The sequence below is a fragment of the Frieseomelitta varia genome, unplaced genomic scaffold (assembly GCF_011392965.1).
Source record: "Frieseomelitta varia isolate USP_RPSP 00005682 unplaced genomic scaffold, Fvar_1.2 scaffold_912, whole genome shotgun sequence".
Taxonomy (NCBI): domain Eukaryota; kingdom Metazoa; phylum Arthropoda; class Insecta; order Hymenoptera; family Apidae; genus Frieseomelitta; species Frieseomelitta varia.
Window position 1 is genome coordinate 738,723 of NW_025110715.1, and position 22,171 is coordinate 760,893.

General features: G+C 36.2%; 1 protein-coding gene across 1 annotated transcript in view; it reads right to left on the reverse strand.

Moving 5' to 3' along the window:
* Positions 1 to 21,645, reverse strand: part of LOC122537492 (glutamate receptor ionotropic, kainate 1-like) — a 60,710-nt gene extending 39,065 nt beyond the window's left edge. Inside the window, exons 1-3 of the mRNA XM_043670686.1 lie at positions 21,380 to 21,645; positions 17,809 to 17,813; positions 11,605 to 11,800 (exon numbers count right to left, since the gene is read on the reverse strand). Of these exons, the coding sequence (XP_043526621.1) occupies positions 11,605 to 11,689 (85 nt within the window). The 5' untranslated portion in view covers positions 11,690 to 11,800; positions 17,809 to 17,813; positions 21,380 to 21,645. The remainder of the gene's footprint in view (positions 1 to 11,604; positions 11,801 to 17,808; positions 17,814 to 21,379) is intronic.
* Positions 21,646 to 22,171: the final 526 nt, after the last annotated feature.

Consider the following 22,171-nt stretch of genomic DNA (forward strand, 5'->3'; position numbering starts at 1 on the left):
CGTTTATTGTTCTCCGGGACAGAGATAATACTCGACTCGCGAAATCATCGAGAAAGAATGAAGATAATTTCCTTAAGGGGCGGCTCGCAAGTTCTCGACGAGTCTCAATTTCAGTCTCCTGGCTAGGCTAAATGGTCGAAATTAATCGATCGTGTCCCTCGTTTCGCGGCTTGAAAAAGAGGGAACCGCAAATAAATATCTATTATTCTATCATTCTATCGGATGAAGTAATCTCGAACAGAAAGAGAGACAATTGCGAGTGAAAAGAAGAGAGATCGAATGGGTATACTTATATATGAACGTCTGGAAAGTTCGTGGCCACTCGCTTGTGAGTTCCGGACGAACGTTTCACTTGCGAAGTTTATGGTGATGGAGGCGAAATAGGGGAGAGAAAATATGACACGCGTAATGCTGTACCGAGCAATTTTTAGAAAAGTCTGCGTCCACAGTGTACGAAAATGTGGAGGAAGGAGGAAGGTTGGATTGTAAAGTGTTGCACGTAACACAAGTTCTACTCATGAAGTGAAGGCAAGGAAAATTTTACAGAGTGCTGTATCGGACAATTTTTTTCGGCGAATCTTACGACATTGTATTGGGAAGGGAGAATATTAAGTGAAATATTATTGTTGCGCGAGTTCTGTTTGTAAAATTTATAGAAATGGAAGTGAACGGAAGAAGTTTAACATAACGTAGGGTTTATCGAGCGATTTTCGCAAAACTTTCGCAACAGCGTGCGAAAACGAGAGAGAAGAGGAAATATTGAATTGTAAGATATTATTATTCTATGGAGGAAACGTCTTATTTGTAAAGTTTGTAGAGCCGATAGTGGAAGAAAATTTTAGGAAAATCTGTGACACTGTACGATAATGAGAAAGCAGAAGAAATCTTTTAAAATATTATCGTTACACGAGGAGTTCCACGAGGAGTTTTAGAGATCCAGTCACAAAGTTTATAGAAACGGAACCAAGAAAGGGAAAGAAAATTTCACTTGGCGTCGTCGGACGTAATCTTTGATACTTTATAACATTATGCAAAAGCGAGGAAGAGGAAGAAATGTTCGATCGGAAGATACGATTGTTACGCAAAGTTCTACGCTGAAAAGAACACTTGTTCCACCCCTGTGAAGTTCGTGCAGATGGAAATAAAGAGGAGAAATATTTTTATAAAACAGGAGGACATAAACATAAGAATGTAGAAGAAACATTTAAGTAATAAAATTACGTAGCACGGAAACTTTGTTTCATTAACCTATTATCAAACTGATTAAACTTCTTGCAATTTCACAGTTTTCTTAATATCTTAGCATAATCCTTCTCAAACTTTTTTACAGTTGTTGTAAAATCGTAAATGGGGATCGTATTTATGTCTGACACATTTCTCTGTGGATAAGAGTCTTTGAAAACGTCTGAGAAAATTCATGTTCACACTTTTCACACCCTCTAAACTGAGATGTTGTAATAAAAGATTTACGTATTGTATATATTATTGTTGTATAAATGTTTCTTGTTTGGAAAAATAAAGATTAAGTAAGCATTACTATAACTTACAATATCGAAGGTAATCTGCACTAATATTCAATTTGAAAAATTAAAAATAAACATTGGCTACTGTCATTTATATTATTGAAATGCTATACTTCTACATGATCAACGTTAGAAAATCTATTTTAAATTAAAGCAAGCATTAATTAATACTGACATAGAACTATAATTTAATCACTACAATATTGAAATTACGTGTGTATTTATTGATTCAAATTAAAATTCAAACCGAAAGTAAACACTAATTGTTACAACATTGAAACTGAACAGTAAATTGTTATCGTGATATTGAAAGACACTGTAAGTGTCTATTTATTAATTTACAATTAAAAAGATTCAAAGGAAAGCTAAAATTCACGCTGGCAAGCAAGCACATTTGTCACTATAATTTGTATTAAAATATTTCGCGGAATTGAAATTTCATCTTCAACCATCTTCAACCATGAAAACCTGACACGATGTTACAAGTCAACGATAAAAAATCAGACACAATGTCCATGTTACAGTCAATTGTCTATACGACATTCGTAAGGGATAACACCTGATCGACATCGGTGCAACACATTTCAACGCGTTTCGGCAAACACGACTTTAAATCAAGCGATGGAAAGAACTGTACGCGGTTAAATTTTTGCGTACTGGACGGCAACGATCGATCCTAACTACACAAGCAGTCGATAATTCCTGCTGTCCGACCGAGGAATAATGTATCAATCGTCCATAAATTATCCCCCCCTCGTGGAAAACGAGCGAGAAACCCCTGCTAGACCACGATCCGCTGATGTCTCGGGCGCCACGAAGTCGTAACTACCCCTGTACCGTTGCCCTTCCCTTCCGGTTCCACCCACTCTTCCACCCACTCTCAATTCGCGGACCACGTCGCTTCTCGTCGCCTCTTCTCTTTCCTGTTGCCACGCCGTTGAATTACCCGGCTGTTATCTCTCTGTTGTTAGGGATACATAAAAGAGAAAGAGGATGCCAACACGAGAAGGCCAGAAGTCGACGAGAAAATGGAGATGCTGCTGTTCCGGCATTTACATACGGCGTTTCCAACGGCGCGTCCGTCGCCCTCTTTGCAATTCCTGTCGCTTTCTTGCGCTTTCTCCTCTAATATCGTGGTCAAACCTCTCGTTACGCTCTCGAACGTTGGAAGAAAGTGGAGCAACAGAAACGATTGTTTCGCCCAGCGAATATACGGGGTGTGTCGTGCAACTGGTGACGTAATTACAATATTAAGACTGCACTGTAATTTTCATATGCTAGTAACGAGATCGAAGGGTTCGAGGGAAATTTAATTTGCAAGTTCTAGATACGTAAATAACAAAGTAATTGGTAAGTAAATAATAAAGTAATTAATTATAGGTTTTGACACACACGCACGTACTAATGATTAATATATTGTTACACGAGTTGTTGTGAGACGAGAGATAAGTTCCATTTAAAAGATAGCTCCATTTGTATCTGTAAAAGCGCGTTATTCATCTTGCATTGTAGAAAGAAAGCAAACATAGCAAAGAGCAATACAATATGGTACGAAAAAGATAGATTATTAATCTCTAAGTATACTTTGTGCACTCTCTACTTGTACGGTAGAATAGTTAATAAATTGCGTTCAGATTCCTCGAATCGTGCAAGAGATTCAAAATTAAACGCGATTAATGCAATGGTCAGGAATCGTACGTAGAAAGATAAATTGAAAAGTAAGAACAAAAGTTTCGAAAAAATCGGGTGAATTGCTATTCGGTTATACAGTGAAGTGTAGCATACTCTGTATGTACTCTATTGTTCGCCTACAGAAAATCATTCACTGCTGGTTTTTTTTTTTTTTTTTTTTTTTTTTTTTTTAAATATAATTTTTTTCGTTTGATCTCTGCTACGGAAATTTCGATGCTGAGTAATCTTCCACGGTTCGTTGCATGTCAAAAGCAAAAAAAAAAAGTTGGAAACCCGCGGAATGGGTAAATCGTATGAAATATTGTGATGCGAGAGAAAGCAGTTAACCCCTTTGTCCCAGCGACCTCCTGGTGGAGCGAAAATCAAAGAAATTCAAGTACAAGAGATACAGGAAAATCCATAACACAATAAAGAACACGAGCTTTCATTTACGCATTTGACAGAAACTCAATCGAATCTCTAAAAATGCGCCTTTATAAATCTGTAGAACTTTCGTAAACTTCAACTTTGCAAATTGATTATAAAGTGACGATTGAAATAGTCGTTTTCACCCGGTAGTATAATACCAAGCGATAGTTTCATACGTGCTCAGCTTCGGAAACAAATCGTAGCTGGCCGAATTCTGAAATTATCTGAAAAACAAGGGAGATGGAAAACTTTCGAAGCGAGATCGCATAGTAGTCGAGATATTGTCTCCATCAATCTCTTTCGAGGAATCGAGACCGCAGTGCGAGAAGTTCGTGGTCCACGACGAGTACACAAGAAGGCAGGGGCAATAAAAGTGGAGGAACGTGGAAGATTTGGGAACAAGTAGCCGAACAAGTGGGAGTTAACCACGTCTCTCCTTTGTTGCCGAACTTGGTCCATTTATTCACCCTCCGCGCTCGTCACTCGTCACTCGTCGCACGGCACGATGAAAACAGCTCGAGGAAGGACCTCCAGGGAGAAAGACGGTGGATTTCCACCGCGATTTCCACTCTCCTTCGAATGACAAACGCGATCACTCGAAATGCCCTCACCTCGATCTCGTTGTGTAAAACGGAGAATCTTACGAGTGTGAATACAAAAAAAAAAAGAAGAAAGAAAAAGGAACACGCGCTTCGACGTCGTCTTTCGTCGAAAAATTTGTTTTCCTTTCTATTGTCGCCTCGCCTGCTACCGTATTCCGTTCTGTGCGAACCTTAAGCCTGATTTACACCAGCGTGTGAAGGTACATGAAGACAAATCACCATCAGTTACAATTTAAAATTTTACCCAGGCATTCAACGATCAGAGACGAAGAGTCTTCTTGCAACTTTTGTTTTTTTTTTTTTTTTTCGAAGAAGGAATAATATCAAGCATATTTGAACTCTTTCAATTTTTACTTTGACTCGAGGGATTTAATATCGCAAAAAGATTTCAGATTAAGGGTCGGAACACGTTTGTTATCAGTAAAATATATTTTATTGAAATCAAGAATGTCAATGTTTATGTTACGTTAAACTGGGAAATAATTTTATATATTACATATATAAAATATTTTACATATTTTGGCGAAGTAACAACACCTTCGTAACGCAAGCTATTTAATAAAGAAGCTATTCAAGGCAACTTGTTGATTTAAAATTTGCGTATAAAATTATGTCTACGATATAACGTATCTGAGATGGGAAAAATGATAACAAGCAAAATGCAAGCGAAAACTTTATGTTAAAAATGTCACTGAAACTCCAACCGAACAGAATTCAATAGATTTTTATCATTTGGTATAATAGAAAGTTCACATTCAATAGAAAAATTCACTTTCATCTGCGATCATTATTTTTCGTCAACACACCGATGCCTGATCTGATAATATGTTTGACCGCTAGTGTGAACCAGGCTTTACAGTCTTGTTCCTCGAGTCTTTTACTCCCGAAGTAGTATATATATATATATAAAAAAAAAAAAAAAAGGGGGAAAACATAAACGAGGGAAATATCGTAGCTCGTTTAACGCGGGACGGAGACGAAGCGAGATCTTCACGTAACAAATGAGAACGAACGCGGAAACAGAAGGAAGGAAATATGAACGAGCAACATCGGTCTTCAACATCGTTGTATTTCGTTGTATTTAATTATCGGGGGATACTCTCGTCAAGGAATCTCCTCAAGGAAGCAGACGAATTAATTTGAAAGACAAACAAAACGAAGGAGCTTGATTAAAATGCATAAGTCGATAGGTTGATTATTTAATTCTTTCCTCTTCTGGCTATTGTATTACCGCGGCTGTAAGAAAAGGATTCTTGGAAAAGGATATCGTTTGTAACAAGTAACAAACAGACGAGGGTGGAGGGAGGAAGAGAACACAGGCAAGTTGAATGTTTAACCACCCACGTCTCCTTACTCTTTCAAGCAATCTTCCGCGAGAGTTTTTCATCCGCTGAAGGTGAAATCTTTTCAAGGATATGAGAGGGGAAAGGGAGGAAGAAAGAAACTGCTTGCTCGCTATTTATTCATGTTGGATTTCTCCAACGGTGGAGAAGACGGTGACTTCGGCAAGACCGCGAAAAGGGAACTGTCTGATCTTACGCTGTATAGATCACGAGCTACGTTGCTACGCCTCGCCCGTGAAACTTCTCTGAGCGCGGTAATATCATTTCAAGATAGTTGCAAGTTACGTATGCAAGTGTGGTCGTTCACCGTACCCAACGTAACCGGGGAATGCTTACAGTTTTCGACAGTTGGTAGAATTTTTCCGTCAAATCATTCCTTTACGCGTGAAAAGAATATTGGAAATGTAGCGCATCGAATGGCGAATTTTAAAATCATGGATCATTAGGAATTTAATAATAATAATGTTGTCAGATAATATTTATGAGACTGTTACGATTTTTATAATATCTGCTATATTATACTTAGTTAATATTGAAGTTTTACACAATGCGATGGATGAACAGGTACACTATGCATATTATTAAGAGAAAATGTGAACGAATATTGAATTTGTATGCATTTTCTTTTTTTAAATTCGAAGATCTTCGAAAAGTTGACAGTGAGAAAAGAAACAATCTGTTGTTCATGTGAGAAACTTAAATTAGAAGATACGAGAATGAAAAATGGACCAAACAATGATTAACGGTGATGGATTAAAGATTTCGATTGTAATAATTATCACCAAAATTATTATAATTGTCACAACACTATTATCAAGAAAGCTATACAAACGTTGTGATAATGACAGAATTTTAACGTTTACTAGAAATTTAAAAATCCAACATTTTGTTCCGGAATCTCTCCGGAATAAGAATTTATTGAATCGTTTGTCTAGAAATTCCTTTCGAACGCGAAGTAGAATACCCGCTTACAGGAAAATTTCAGAAGAGGATTAATTGGATATTCAAACGCGGGGAAAAATATATAATTTCTCTTGAATGCTAACGACTACTTTTTCATGAAGGGATAGAACGGGATAAAAACGGACGTTAATTTCGTTCGAGATGGTTAATTAAAGCGGAACGACGTAGACATCGCTGGCAGAGCGGACCGCGGACTAATGTTCATTATCAAATGATTTATGGTGGTCCATTAACTGGGCCTCTTGTTGACCTAAGAACTTCCGACGTTGTTGTGGCAAATATCGGTCCTTTCAAAGATCCTGCCACGTGACCAATTTGGCAAGATAACAAGTCCAGATTGTTCTCACGATCGTTGCCAGAACGAACAAATTAAAAGAAAGAAGCAGGGATCTCCACCGAAACGTGGAACACTGGTATTCTTCACGTCGGTATCTTTCAACATATACGTACATTTTCGTAATCCTTGTAGAAATCGGAACATGAATATTATTTTCAGAGATATTATGGATATTTATGTATTTTGAAATAGCGTCCAAATAGAGATTTATTTTATTCAGTAACATTATATTATAAAACGCGTGCTTTATTCTTGATTATTACGTACATTCAGTCTAATTATTCATTATTCATTAATTTAATTATCATTTTCTGGTTTTGGTTTTATATTTCGTGTAATAATGGCAAAGTTATTGATACCAAAATTATTTTATAATTTACCGATATTTTTCTAGCAAGATGTGGAATGAAAAAGAATTTCAGTTTATTAATAACGAAAATCTATTAATAAGTCAAAGTTTATTGGTTTATTGGTCAATTAATATAAGTATACAAAGAAGAAATAGATCGAAAGAGAATAAATTTTGTTCATGAATATATATATATAATTCCTGACGTATCAAATCGATATGCTTAATTAATGAACATGATTACGAAGCTATATCTATTGTATCGATTTCGTTATTATTATTAGATCCTCAGCACATTTTCTACCATAATGTGCTAGAAAAAATAAAATAAGAGCAACTCAATACGTTCAGCCAATAATTTGTAGCCACGACACTAAATTAATTTACAGGTTAGTCATTCTTAAACGTGTTCTCATCTTGAGGAATAAAACCACATTCTAATTTGAACCTATCGTCTCTGCAATGATATTTATTTTAATTTTTGATAGACAGGTTTTAGTACCTACGTGAAAATGGTACTGTTTCTCAAATCCCGCGGGAGGAAGAACGTTTCCAAATACATCGAGACAACTGCGCGAACCTACTCGAACCAACGAACCATGCTCCGCGTGGTGGAATTTAATAAAGTTCACTGAGCCTCGCGACGCTTCATTGAAAGCTCCTGCAGACTCTTCAATGAAAAGTATCGATCGTGTCTAATTAATTGACTTATCACGCGAGTGACGCCTTTCTTTATGAAACATCTAAGTGAGTCTGGTCTCGTCTCTCCTCGTGTATAAAGGGCCCTTCCGGGGCCGAACTTCTGCCTCCGGGGCATCGGAAATCCAATTTCAATAGAAATAAGATTTCACGGGACGCAAGGTAGGTGACGGAGGGATTCGGTGCATCGTCCTGTAAGACAAATATCGGCCATTCCGTGGCGCGTGTCTGCCAGATCGACGCGCCACACATGGGAATCTAAACGTTTCGTCAGTATCACGCGGAATCGCGGAACATTTGATATTTTTTAAAAAAACGACGCTCAAATTCTCGGAGAACGTGGACCTGAAACGTGGAACTCTCTCTCTCTCTCTTTCTCTGTCGAATTTATATCCGCGACACAAGCGGAAGAAATATATCGTTGACATTTAGAAATACCCAGCTACACGAAAATAGATTGTGTTGCAGTTTATCGTGGCTGTATCGATGATATACAGGGCGTATCGAATTTATGAGGCGTCCAATTTTAAAGGATACGAAGCCTAGTTTTATGAATTCGAACACCTCCGATCTTAAATGCACGATCAGCAACATTTTGATTAACTTCGAGCACGTTAGTATTACTGTCTGAAATTTAAGACTACGAAGGCGAATTCGAATATCTGTAATCTAGTAACGCTTCCACTAAATTGGCATTTCTGTCTGAAAGATCTTAGCAGAATATGTATAAAGCAAAGCCGATCACTGAGGTATTTAAATATTTATAGAAGCGTTTTGTGAATATATCGTATAATGTGAAACACTTTGATAACGTAACGATCTGCAAGTATAATTTCGCAGAAGTCACGAAACCGATTTTGGAAAATATCGTGTTAATGTTATCAATAATATAAACCTAGATATTCTATTGGGCTATAATTTTCTATTTAACACGTGTTTGCAGTAAATATGTTGCAACATCTATATGTATACGTATAACCTTGATTATCCTAATTTCATCACTACGACATAAAGCATAAATGCAAATTTGAAAGTTCACAAATGTATGAAACGCGCGAAATATGCAGAAACATGAAAAATATTTATAGCAAACTTCTTATTGCAATTTAGTGGGTGAAATAAATTTTCATGAAGGTTCCATTTTATGCTGTCAGATGCGTAATTTTTGTCGAAATTCCAAAACTCACATATGGTTGTTTATTACGATGCTTGTTCACCATCTGCACTTTGATTAAATTCGCACTTGTATTTGTATAACATATTACTATGCTAAGCCAGTATTAGTGTAATAAATAAACATAAATTTGATCACAGTGGGAGGCGAACAAGCATACATTTATTTGGTCTAAACGTACTATTGTTATTACGCATTGCACATAACAGGCGCGAAGGGAATATTTATCAAAATGCTCTTGGTGGTAAATGTGTTATATTTTCATGAATTTAACTAAAGAAATCGAACCTAACTGTTTCATCAGAAATATTATAAAGTGAGATAATATTAGAATCTCCTCCATCTGAATATTCTAATATTCGAACATTCTAACTATCCGAACAGAATATTATATATTTTACGTGTCTTTTATAATTGCAAGAATTTACTGAGATACGAGACAGGGGATTTTATTAAAAAATAAGAAAGAAGAAAGGCTATGAATCATATAAAAATTTATCCCGTGATAAATCAACGTTTCATCCAAGAATGATGAATCTAGGTCATAAATACTATTTATCTGCAACTTAAAATGAGATTGTGTGTTCTTGCTGAAATACTCCAGACAAAAAGATGACTTAAAATACAAAAATATACTTATGAACGTGAAGAAAATATTATGAAAAGAACACAACATTCTTAGATATCGAAGTAAGTCGATAATTTTCTTGATATTCACTTGAACACGTGCAATTTAATGTAAGAAAAATGGATGTTCCATTGTTCGAAAATTCTATTAACGTATATACATATTTTGATCGGCCCTCTCTATTGTACTCCATTTTGGAAATAATTACGTTACTTTTTACCTTCACTTCGAAATAAAATTTGCCTAACCCAACACCGTACTGTACACTGGCGAACCATAAAACGCTTCGCAGCGATGGTGTACAACGGTGGTCACGTACTTATTACTCGACAATTACCAAGTGGAACGAAGGAATTATCCGCCGACCGGGAACTTCATCAGATTGCATTAAGAAGTTCGATTTATCGAGTTACGTCCTCCAACTTTCGGATCGCCGGAATACTAACGACTCGGCAAGTCGCATTTTTATTTCTTGCCTTCTTGTTCTACCATTAACAAGCCCTTTCTTCTTCTTCTTCTTCTTCTTCTTCTTCTTCTTTTTCCCGGTCTGTCAAACTCCGTCGTTCGAAAAACGTTTGCGAACGAACTCTCCCGACGAATATTTAAACAAAGATGGAAGAAGAAACGAAGCGTGCGCAGGCAGAGGCAATTTTTCGTGAGTAAAGTTGCACGAGGAGGGGGAGAGGGCAAGTCTGGAAAGTTCCTCGGTGGAAAAGGGCGTTCTCACTCGTAGAAATGAGAACATCGCGACCTGTCGCTAATTCTTCGCTTAAAATGTAAGACCTCTCCACCTCGCTTTGTTTCCACCGTGGTTTTCCAAGGATTACAAAACGGCTCTCTCTCTCTCTCTCTCTCTCTCTCTCTCTTTCTCTTTCACGAGCGCTTGTTTCCCATCTGTCGACATGTTTGTTGGACGTTCTGTTGCATATTTAACGAGCCCCTTTTATCCGGCAACGTTTCGTTAACTAATTTTATCATATTACCGTTGAAAGTTCCACGAGCAGAGGATCTTCTTTCCGCGGCTTTTAATAATGGCAATTACTCGAAAAAAAAAAAAAAATATTTGTGCCTCAAAGCGTTTAACTTTGCTACGGTTTATCGAAACTTTACGTTTCAATCCTCTGCTATCGTTGCAACAAACGATCACGCAACAATGTTTCGTTAGTTAATTTTAGTAGTATTGTAGCGAGAACCTTCTTCTAAGAATTTGTTCATTTTATTTTAATAACGACGAGGAAAGATATTTTCTTTGCGAATTTAACTTTGCCAAGGATATTGAATCTTTACGTTATAAGTATCGTATATACTACGCGATTCTTCTTCAACGCGAACTTCGTTGGACAATTTGGTCATACTATACCAAGAATAAATTATTAAATAGAGAATTCTTTTGTAAAGCTTTTAGTAACGATAATGACTTAAAACACGAAAATTATAATAAAACTTTAATCGATCTTTACTATTATTCCAATAAATAAAAAGATTTTTTTTATATTTCCTACGATTCCGAGTTCGTAAAATACTTGTTCTTCTAAATTTATGTGTTCGATAAAATAAATTCTTCGATTCCGTAATTTTCAGTTCAATATTAAAACTTTTTATCTGCAGTAATTATCTACGAAAAATTCACAAGAATTCATCTACTTTTAGAACTTTAAAAGAAATCTCACAATTCTTTCTGAGCTCTAACCTTTCAATTCTAAAAAAAAAAAAAAAAAAACATACGATACGACAACATACGTATCGCATTATAATTTATTCCACTAAACCTGTGTAACTTGCAAGAGCAAAATCGTACCGATCTATCAAACTCGATCCTCGCTCAAAGAGGATATTTCCACTTCGAACAAAGAACGAGAGAAAACAAACGAATGAAATCGACTCACCAATCTTGACGACTGAGGGTAGCGCTGTGACGTTGAACAGCAGCTGAAGCACAAAGACGATGGCTACCAGGCAGCCTAAATTCATAGCTCATCTCGAATGCTCACCGTTGCGGCCTCTCTTGTTGGCCCTTCACACACACACCACCGCACCAATCACGTACGAGAGCCGCCACACACGACGCCCCTGCGCATTTACCTGAAAACAAGTTAATAAAGCTCGGATGAGCTTGCAGGTTCTCTGGTGCATTTCGCTGCTGCGACCGCAACGCGACAATCGCCGGAGAAAATGCGCCCGTGCGCGCGGCCAGCGATGACGTTAATGCATAAAGTTCGCGCGATAATGATACGAACGCGCCCAAACTCGCTTACGGTGAACATTCACCGGCGAACCTTCTCGTTTGTCTCTCGTTAAACTGACTCACTCTTTCTCTGAGATTTAATCTGCAAACAGCGTCGTTGTGCGGATGGCTGTAATAATTCACGTTTGATTACAACATGAATTTTAGACGCCTTTTTCTTGTATTTTACATTTTATCACGCGATGGATGGAAGTTAGCAGATCACGAATTTTTAGCGTGCAAACGCAGAGGTATTGATATTGATATTTCTTGCTCGAATTAAAGATTGAAATATTCGCAACAACAAGTCGTGGAGCATCTCATCCGCATCTCTGAACACGTACATACGTAGATATATATATATCGTTGAATTACTCGCATGTTTGTGAAACACGCGTAATTGCCAATCCCGCGTTTTCGATAAATAATCGCGACGCGGCGATGCAAAACTGGCGGAATAAGCACCGACTCGATATCACGGTCAGTCGCTTTGTGCTTCATTACAAGTCGGCCAGGTAATTACCGGAAATTAATGCGAACAGACGTGCCAAGCACGATAGAGCAAAATTACTGATTACCGAATTATTCGAGTTGAACCGTTTTATCCGGATACGTCGTTGCAGATTATTTCAACGAGAACAATCTTCAATGCAGGAACGTTCTCGTTCGATTTTAAATCAGTTTCAATTGACGACATTAAAATATCTTTCCTTTTTTTTTTTTCATCTATTTCATATAAATGGTCTCGCGTTTAGTCTTCAGTAAAAATGGCCAAAGTAATTGGCTCAAAGCACGAATTAAATTTGATAAAATTCTACATCACTACACGTTCGGACGTACCCCACTGATTGCGAGTGATTAAAACTAGAATCGAGACAGCGTATAAAAATTTTTTATTTCCTCGGGTGTGACGCTGATAGGGCTGTTTGAATGTTTCTTGAACCAATTGAAAATTTCGCGTTACAAGTCTACGTTGGTGCTACGATCTACTGCAGCGACCGAAAGCGTGCCAGGTCTTCCTTCGACGATATATATTTGGAACCATCGCGTTGGAAAGTAGATTGCGGACGTTTATTGAAACTCATATTTTTGTGAACATAACTGAAAGAATGCGAGTTTCACTAAGTAAATATCACGATGCACAAATTTTCACGTTTGCATTCTGCAAATTTTCGTACTTTCGGATTTCGCGTGAATGCATTTATGTCAGTATAATTGTATTATTAACAATAATTTGTAATGTAATTAGTAATTAGTAGCATGAAATTGCATAATTTGTGATATGGCATGAAATTGAACCACTGTGATCAATATGGTAATAATTAGATATTAACATTGGCGAGTTTATTGAAAAAAAAAATAGTTAGAATTTCAATAAGAGATTTAAGAGCGTCTGGATATTAAATAGTATAGCATATTCAATAATATTCAGAATTATGATCCCATTTCTAAGAACATAAAAAAAATTCTCCGCGCTTAGTGGAAGTTATAAAAAAAAATTATTACTAGAAATTTTCTATTATATCGTCCAACTCTTGTTCATCCGTAAACGTAAAACATAGAAAGAACCCCGTGATATTTTCACTTTGTGAAATGCACTACACAGTGACCCTGTGTATCTTCAAACTAGAGGCAATGCCTCTCATAGGTCCTAGAATTCTGGAAGCTTTGTTGCGGAATTTACATTTTTCCCACGAGCCCCAAAACACTCTCAAAGTCAGAATTTATCGTTACAAATATTCGCGTCCGCGCTCACGTGTATTTCCAACTCGCGAGCGTCATTCCACGCCTTGTAAAACTGATATTTATTCATCCAGTTTCAGCGTTTTCGAAATCATTTGCAGCGGTGCGCTACGCTGCGTCTGGCGCAAATGAAGCGTACGAAAATTGGTTAACCTTGTGTTTGAACGATTTCGATCGGTGATCAGCGACTTTTTCCAATATCCTCAATTTTTGTTTTTCTGTTTCCTTTTTTTTTTTTTTTTCATCATTACCGACCGATTGATTTAGATTTCCGTAATTATTCCGAAATTTCAATTTTTTACGCAAAAACGTAAAATGCTTGCCTACTTGAAAGGTAGTTTCACCCGACTGGGCAAAATCTTCATCATGAATTGAGCTACAAATTGTATTTTATTTATAGCCGGTAATTTATAATGTGTAATTTATAATTTGTGTTTGACAGCTTGCAACTTTGTAATTGATAACTTTTAATTTATAAGGCTTCACCAGCAATATTAATTAAATTACGCAAAAGAACCCAATTAATTATCAAATGTAACAAAATAATCAAACCAAATCAATCATGAAAGCAAGACAGCAACGAATAATCGAAACCAAATCAATAACCAGAGTGATATTTTTATATACTTTTCGTGTAATTTAAACGTCCTTATCTATTTGTGAAAAAACGTCCTTATCTATTTGTGAAAAAAAAAAAAGGAAAAGAACGATTCCTCTTTATTTTCGCAGTAACACGATAAATGATTGGGCGGTTGGCTATCGTGCGACTCGTAGATAGCAGGGTCGAAGAATTTGTCTTAGGGATTTCGTCCAATTTATTTCACTCTGTGTTCTAGCCATCGTGTAAACTAGTCCTCGCGTTAGTCACAAATCTTTGACGACAATCACCTTAAGTATTAAGTCGCATTTCTTTCAGAACGAAGAATTATTACATCCAAGGAGGGGGAAACTTGTACGATATGGTGTACCAGAAGAAAATCATGCACTCTACTTATAGTTAAAAACAAATGATCATCGGACAATTTCTTTCATGAAATTAATTTGCCAATGTAACAAATGTATACTGCACTGAATTATATGATTTGGTATTTTATTATATTTTTATTTCATTATTATTATCATTTTATTATAATGATTTGGTATTTTTATTAGTAAGTATGTTACATGGAGAAATATATTAATTGCATTTAGGATCTAAAAATCCATACATATCTGTTAAATTCTAAATATTTCGAAGAAAAGAAGAAATTTTGAATACATTATGTAATATCTTTTATTTTATTATAACTAATAATCGCATAAATGAATCAAAGTTTGTAAAATTTTTAAATTTGTTGCTTTTCTTGAAATATTTTACATTTTTTGTATCCCTTTAGATGCTTTTCTCTTTTTGGAATATTCTATTCATAAAGAATATGGGACATATAAAATACATAATTAAAATTTCAGTACCTATTTAATATAATTTTACTAAATTACTTAACACCTTAATAACATTCACTAAAATACAACATCCGTTTAGGAGAGCACCAGAGTTAATCTAGCTTCTCACAAACTTTTACTGCATTACATAAAAAAATACACTAAAATTTGATACAATAATTCTTTTAAAAGATAAATCGTTAAAGAAGCATCATGTTCAACTAGTTCCAAATATTACATTCATTAATAAATATTAATGAAATGACATTTTTATTTATTAAACTCTGAATAATTTTTTGTCTTTCAGATCGACCATATTCAGCAACCTGATACTATATGTTTCGCAAAATGAAAAAGTTACAGATCTAGACTCTCAAGTACACGATTTTTTTCTTATCATACCTATTTCCCATAAAAAAAAATAGTGTTTCAAGCTATAACGACGTATGTTAAGAACGATATCCTTTTCTTACATGCCTTCTCCATTCTTTCACATGACAATTCTCGAGTCTACAAAATTGCGAATTCGTGGCTGTGGCGGGGCTCGCGAATTCGATCGATGCCGAAAGTACCTCATTAGACATTGCTCAGAATCACGAAAATAAAGTGGAACAGCGTCAGTTGTCTAGCCGATGGTTCGTACAGCTAGTAGACGTTTTATTCGACTTTAATTCAATGTAACGATTGTTTCACGGGTCAGAAGGAACTCGTGGAAAGTTGCGTGCGGCTTCTTACCGTCGTTGTTCGGAAGAAACGATGCAACGACTTTCGGCCGGCGATAATGCGACTTGCTGCATTCGGGAATTGTTTCAGACTCCGCGGCGACTATCCTTCGGCTCGCGCTACTTTCGCGTTAAAGTTACGTTCTTTTTTTACGAGTTCGACCTCTGCCATCACGATCATTCTTTCCTGAGTAACACCAGTTACACGTTACAAAGGAAATATTATTTCCTCTGAGGAAAAATAAATGGAGGTTTCGATTGCAGCGAGCGGTGTTCGAAAAGTTATTCCAAGCAGGACGAGAGATGGAAGCATTATCACGTTACACGATTTGTCTGCCCTCGATGTTTAACTTTCCCGTATAAAATATTCAATTTCAACCTTCTGAATGTATCTAACGTTCGTGATTTCAGTATAATTTTTTTTATTTTACATTGACATTCGATGCTCTTCGACGTTCTTCGATCAATTATGAAAATCTTATTCATTTATTCCTGTAATTTTGCTGGTAGAAGGCGATCGTGTTATCCTTTCTGATTCGTATGGCTACACTATCCATTGTAAACAAGTGTGTGTTGATAAAGTGAAAAATGCGTCGTTTCTTTGATTAATAAAATAATGTCCAATCGTGTTCAGAAAAATTGTTTCGCTTTTTTTGGAAAATACTTTTTCTAAACTGTGTTTCTTTCTTCGCAACACTTTATAAAGCAATTAGTAAAACCGAACTGAACAAGTTTTAGAAATCCCTACAGTACAACAAAATTATGTTAGACTGAGACAATTCAACGACAATTTTCAAGAGTTTTGTTCTACAAATCCAATCAATCGTAATAATGGATTTAATTTCCATTAAAGACCAACGAAAATGCAAGATTTAATTTGCAATATTTTCTCATTATGAAATGCCATTCCAAAAATCTTTCTTATTACTATTTTATCTAGCCAGAATCTACAATTATATAAAATTGAAAGAAATTTAAATATTTTTAATATTATGATGAATTATTTCTTGGTCCTTAATCGTCCTTAATATCAACCTGACGCAAGAAGGATCGTTGCAAGTGCCATTCACTCTTATAAAATTCTAAATAACCACGTTGAGGAAGAAGAACTTTCTTCATATATTTTTAATAAAATAATAAACAAAATAATTTTCATGGAGAGCACGATTGCGGAGGACGGAGGAATTATCGCGTTACACGGCGATTCGTTTAACTCGCTTACTCGTGTTAACACGCGAACATTAATTGCTTCGAACAAAGTTATTTACATTGTCAAGCTGAGGATATTTCAGTGGAATATTTTAATAGAAATAGGAGTTTAAATAAACAGCGAACGAGAAGAGCGGACGACGACGCGAAAGCGTAAATTCCGTGGTGCACGTTTGCAATTCGAACGTCTCCGGTTGTCCTGCCTGGTAAGATAGACGAGCGGCAATTAGGTAACTGGTAATTAGGGCAGTTCAGCCGAGAACGTTACACACATCACCGACGAGCAACGTCTTCTTTTCTTCTTTGGATACTAGCCCATTGCACTATAATTGGTTGTTCTCGACCAGCTCTGAGTTTTTTTTTTTTTGTCTGATTTTGATATTTCGTCAATATATAATTGTTACTTATATTTTTTGAAAGTATGATACTTTTCAAAATATGTGCGCCTGAATCAGTTAGTATGGGTTAATCGTGACGAAAAAGAAGAAACAAAACTGCGAACTTTATAATAAAATAAATGGGTCTTAAAAATTTTTAATCGTTACACTACCTAATGTAGACTGAACCTTCAAGTACGAGAATACACTCAACACTGGAAATAATTAAATTACATAAACTACATACATGAATTTCTTCAAACAATATCGAACCATGTCATTGCATCTCGTAATATCTCCATACTAATTGTAAGACGTATATAATACAAGATTATCGTACTACACTCTTTGCAACTTTTAATGAATAAAACTGAATCACTTTATTAATTACACGAAGTCTTACATCAGAGATGGCTCAAGAATTCCAGGGGAAAACAGAGGCGACCTCATAGTCCAAAGGGCTAATTATTCGCTTTCAAGTGAACATAATGCGATCGTTAAACGGAAGGGACTCGGAATCTTAAATCTCCTCGATTCAATTTCGCAGTGTCATTTCATCCGACCGTAATTCGTAACCGCTATAGAAAACGTTCTAATCACGCCGAGGAAAAGAAGAAAACAAGCGATACGAAAGTTTGGAAAAAGAAAAGAAGGGGTGATCGTCCATCCCGCGCCACCCTTTGAATACCACCACTTTTCTTTCTCCTTTTATCTATCTGGCACTTCTATCTCTCCCCTCCCTCTTGCTCAACACGTTTGTCAGCCATCCTTTCTTTTGTGATTTATGATTGCTCCAAGCATCTTGCCGAGATCATCTAGAAAGCTTTGAGATAAGGAGATAGAGGAAACGTTAGATAGAGAATCGACAGTTCTCTATCTTTTTCTCTTCGTTAAATGGAAACACGCTTTAGAGAAAAGTACTACACTGGCTCGCGAAAATATTCGAGCACTTATTTCTATGTGTTCACTATATTTACTATATAAAACGTTTGATAATTCACCATTGCTTATCTAAAAATATACAGCGTGAAAATACAGATAGTGAAACTCTTATTAACATTCAAACACCATAGTATTGGAGAGGCGTTGAATATAATTGAAGTAATTAATTTTTAACATATTAATAACTTTTCATCTATAATTAATTAAGTGATGTTAAATAAAAAAACTATTTGATGAAATTAATAAATAAATGAATTTAAATTGGTATTGAATGTTTTCAAAATTATAATAATAAATTAGTAAAGTTGCATTAAAGAAACGAAATTTTACTTATTTAATATAATGCATTAATAATGCATATAATGTATTATTTTATTTACATGTTAATGTTTACAAGTGTTCGAATACATTCGTGAGCCTGTGCATTTGTCAGATAGAAATAGAAACAAGATTTCTCTGTCTTCAATTAAACGATAAACGATAAATAAAAGAAGGTCCTTATTGTAAAGTACAGTGTTACGCAATTACTATTGGCATGCTATAAACGAATTATAAATCAAAGTATATACGCATAAAAGAGCTAGGAATTTTACAATATTTCGTATGACGATCCATGAGAACTGATTTTCGCTTATGCGGCCGATTTCGCAAAAGGCTCGACAGTAGATGGTTACGTCAGCTCTTACAATAGCTCCATCGATTGCGAGCATTGTCCTTTTTTTTTTTTTTATCAGCTATGCTATCTAGTCACGTGCCATTGAAAGATTCGTAGAATTAGGCAGTCATATAAAATAAGCGGATAAAATATTTGAATATCGACATGGCTGAATATCAAATCCGGTTTGTGCTCGGCATTCGAAATTTATATTTGCCGTTTGTTGTTCCTTTTCAGTTCGCGTTCTCTCTCTCCCTCTCCCTCTATTTCATTTATTTTTTTCGTTTCAATGCAATACAACAGGTCGGAAACTTGTAGAAAATGATGAGCTTGATATTTCGACTCTAGTTTTACCGCTATTCTATCTTAATGTTACCACGATATAGTGACTAAGAAAAAATTCAGACCAGAAGGAAACGTTTCACAGCGACGCGAAGTCTAATAAAGAAATCCACCGCGTTCTTCCTCTTGCTTCCTTGTAACTTTCGTTTCAAAATTTGACATCGCGCAGATCATTTGAAGCACGATTCGTGGATCGAATTCTGCTCGAGTGGCAGTTTTATTGACTGTCAGTTAGTGGAGTTTCGTTTTCGTTTCGATTCTTCGTTCATCAAAATAGGTGTAACTAGTTTGTAAATACACTTCAGTTCAAAAGTTCTACTTTTGTTTTTCAGGTAATAAAATTTATAAATTAATTATAATTTCATTACTGTATAAAGTACTATTTAGTTTTTCCAATTTTGAAATAAATATATAAGCAAGAGTTTTCATTGTACACATTATTTTTTAAATTCAACTACTAATAGCTTCTAATATTTAGTAAAATTTATTTAACAGCGAGGTGAAAATAATATGAAACGCCCTTTGGTTCTTCAAAATACTTCAAAAAGAATTTCGAGAGATAAGAGATTATCCAATTTATCAAATGAAGTCAGATAAATCCCCAATAAAATAATCACAAAGATCAAATAATTCACATATTACTAATTAGTCACATACGTAACTGACATTCTACTTATTGAAATACTACAGACTTTACACTTTATTTGAATTGAATTAAAATGCACGTAATTTAAAGAAATATGTCTAAAGTAGTTTTTTTTTTTTTTTACTTACATTTTTTCAAAATATGAATTTGCATGAAACTGGTGAATAGCGAGAATTCGAGATGTAACAACCGTAGCGACGAGCCAACGGCGTTAACTTTTTCAAACAAATTGCATGGAGCAGATACACGCGGATTGCTTGGTGGACATCATTTGTGCCGGTTCGCTGGGCATAATTTATTCGCGAATTACGCGCGGATGCATCTGCCATGCAGGAAAGCGTGGTGAACGGTCAATTGTAAAATTGTTATTGGTGGTCTATGTCCGAAATACCGTCGTAATTTACCTCGAATCGTGGCTATTCCCTGCGACTCAGTCGCTGGTTAGAAGCAATCGAATGACATTAAAACTCACGCCATTGTTCCGACGCGTATTCACCCCGTGCTTTATCTACGAGCGATAGCCACACTACTACGTAGACTCGTGTAACCTCCCCACGCGTCAATATAAACCACGTTTCGCCGGACGAGCGACGAGTCACGTGGAAAAAATATATCGCCGACGAGAGGGAATACGGACAGCATGGAAAAATATAGTGTCAGGACATTTCGAGTCACGTAACCTATGGTCCTTCGATATCTGCTGACGCACAAATCATGTTTGGACACGTTCGTTTACAACAAAAATCGTGCCACCCGTTATTATGCGACCTCGCATATTTACTACGTTGTTTTTCGTATTCGAAGAATCTGCGTTATTGGAGTATTTACCTTTCGTTTTGTAGCCACACGCTTGCTGGATTATAATCTCTTAACCCGATTAGGGGTTGTTAAATGCGAACAATGTTTACAATGTTTACAATGTTTCACGGATTCGTGGTCAATAGACAGAAGATAAGTCACATTCACACGCGTAAACTAAATCGTATTACTAAAAGAATCACAACTAAGAAATTGAAATAAATTCGAACGCGAGAGGTTAGAGAAATTATTAGCTTCGTCAGATTTAAAAACTGAGATCAGAGCACTCTAGTGGATATTTGAAGAATATTCTGGCCCTCCCCCACACTTATATAACGGTGCCGCGTAAATTATTCGAATTCGCTACGTTTGATTGGTCAATTCGGACGCCATGTTTAAATTTAATTTCCAATAGTTAGTTGAAATGAGTGACTGTCAGTACTGTTCGTTCTGTCGTTTCGTATACTTGAGTTTTCACAGTTTCACGTCGTCCAAACACTTACACGGTTTGAAACGGTATAAAGTGTAGTACGGAATAAGCAAAATCATAAAGCGTGTAGCATGGAATGTACTCACGGAACTTCGCTGCGTGTGTCAAGTGTTGTGAAGTTGCTCCGCGGACGAAGAAAGCGTTGTCGTGGGAAGTCGATGGATTTATCGATGGATACGCGGCGATCGGTGGAGGATTTTTGAAAAGATGGACGCAGAAGGGCATGCGTGGTCGGTTTGAATCCCGCGGCACGCGTGAACATAACCTCTATGGCGGCCAAATTTTCATCGCGACGACATATACACAAACACCCTATCGAGGCAGCGGCCGGCGCGCGACTGCCACCGATCCTTCGGTCGCTGACTCACGAAACTATCCGGAAACGGCCGAACCACGGCTCGAGCCGGCCACGTGCTCCTGTGTCTGGTACGCACGCGCCTTTCCACGTGCTCCGGTTCATCCCTTCAAGAAGATACCTGTAAGTACTAGTCATTCTTTCTTTTTTTTTTCCCCTTTTCACGTATATTTTAAGATTTAAAAACACTACAGTGCTTTTCGACGGAATTCCGCAATTCCAATTTTGTTATTTCGACATTTGACATTTAAAGTAACGGTTACGTTCCCGGTCGACATTTTCATTGAAATGTACGAAACTTGAAACAACATAACATCTGGAATGATGTAACATTGGTCGTTTATTAATATAAAAATGAATCAGATTCATTTGTCCTCCATTTCTGTTTCCATTCCGGTGTTTTATATCGAATGTATGAATGTTCCATAAATATTCCAGATTATTCAAAGTGTCACACAGCTCGCACGCCACGTAATAATTCACGTGTTTCAATTGTTCAAAACAATATTAACAACTTCCTTCTTCTTA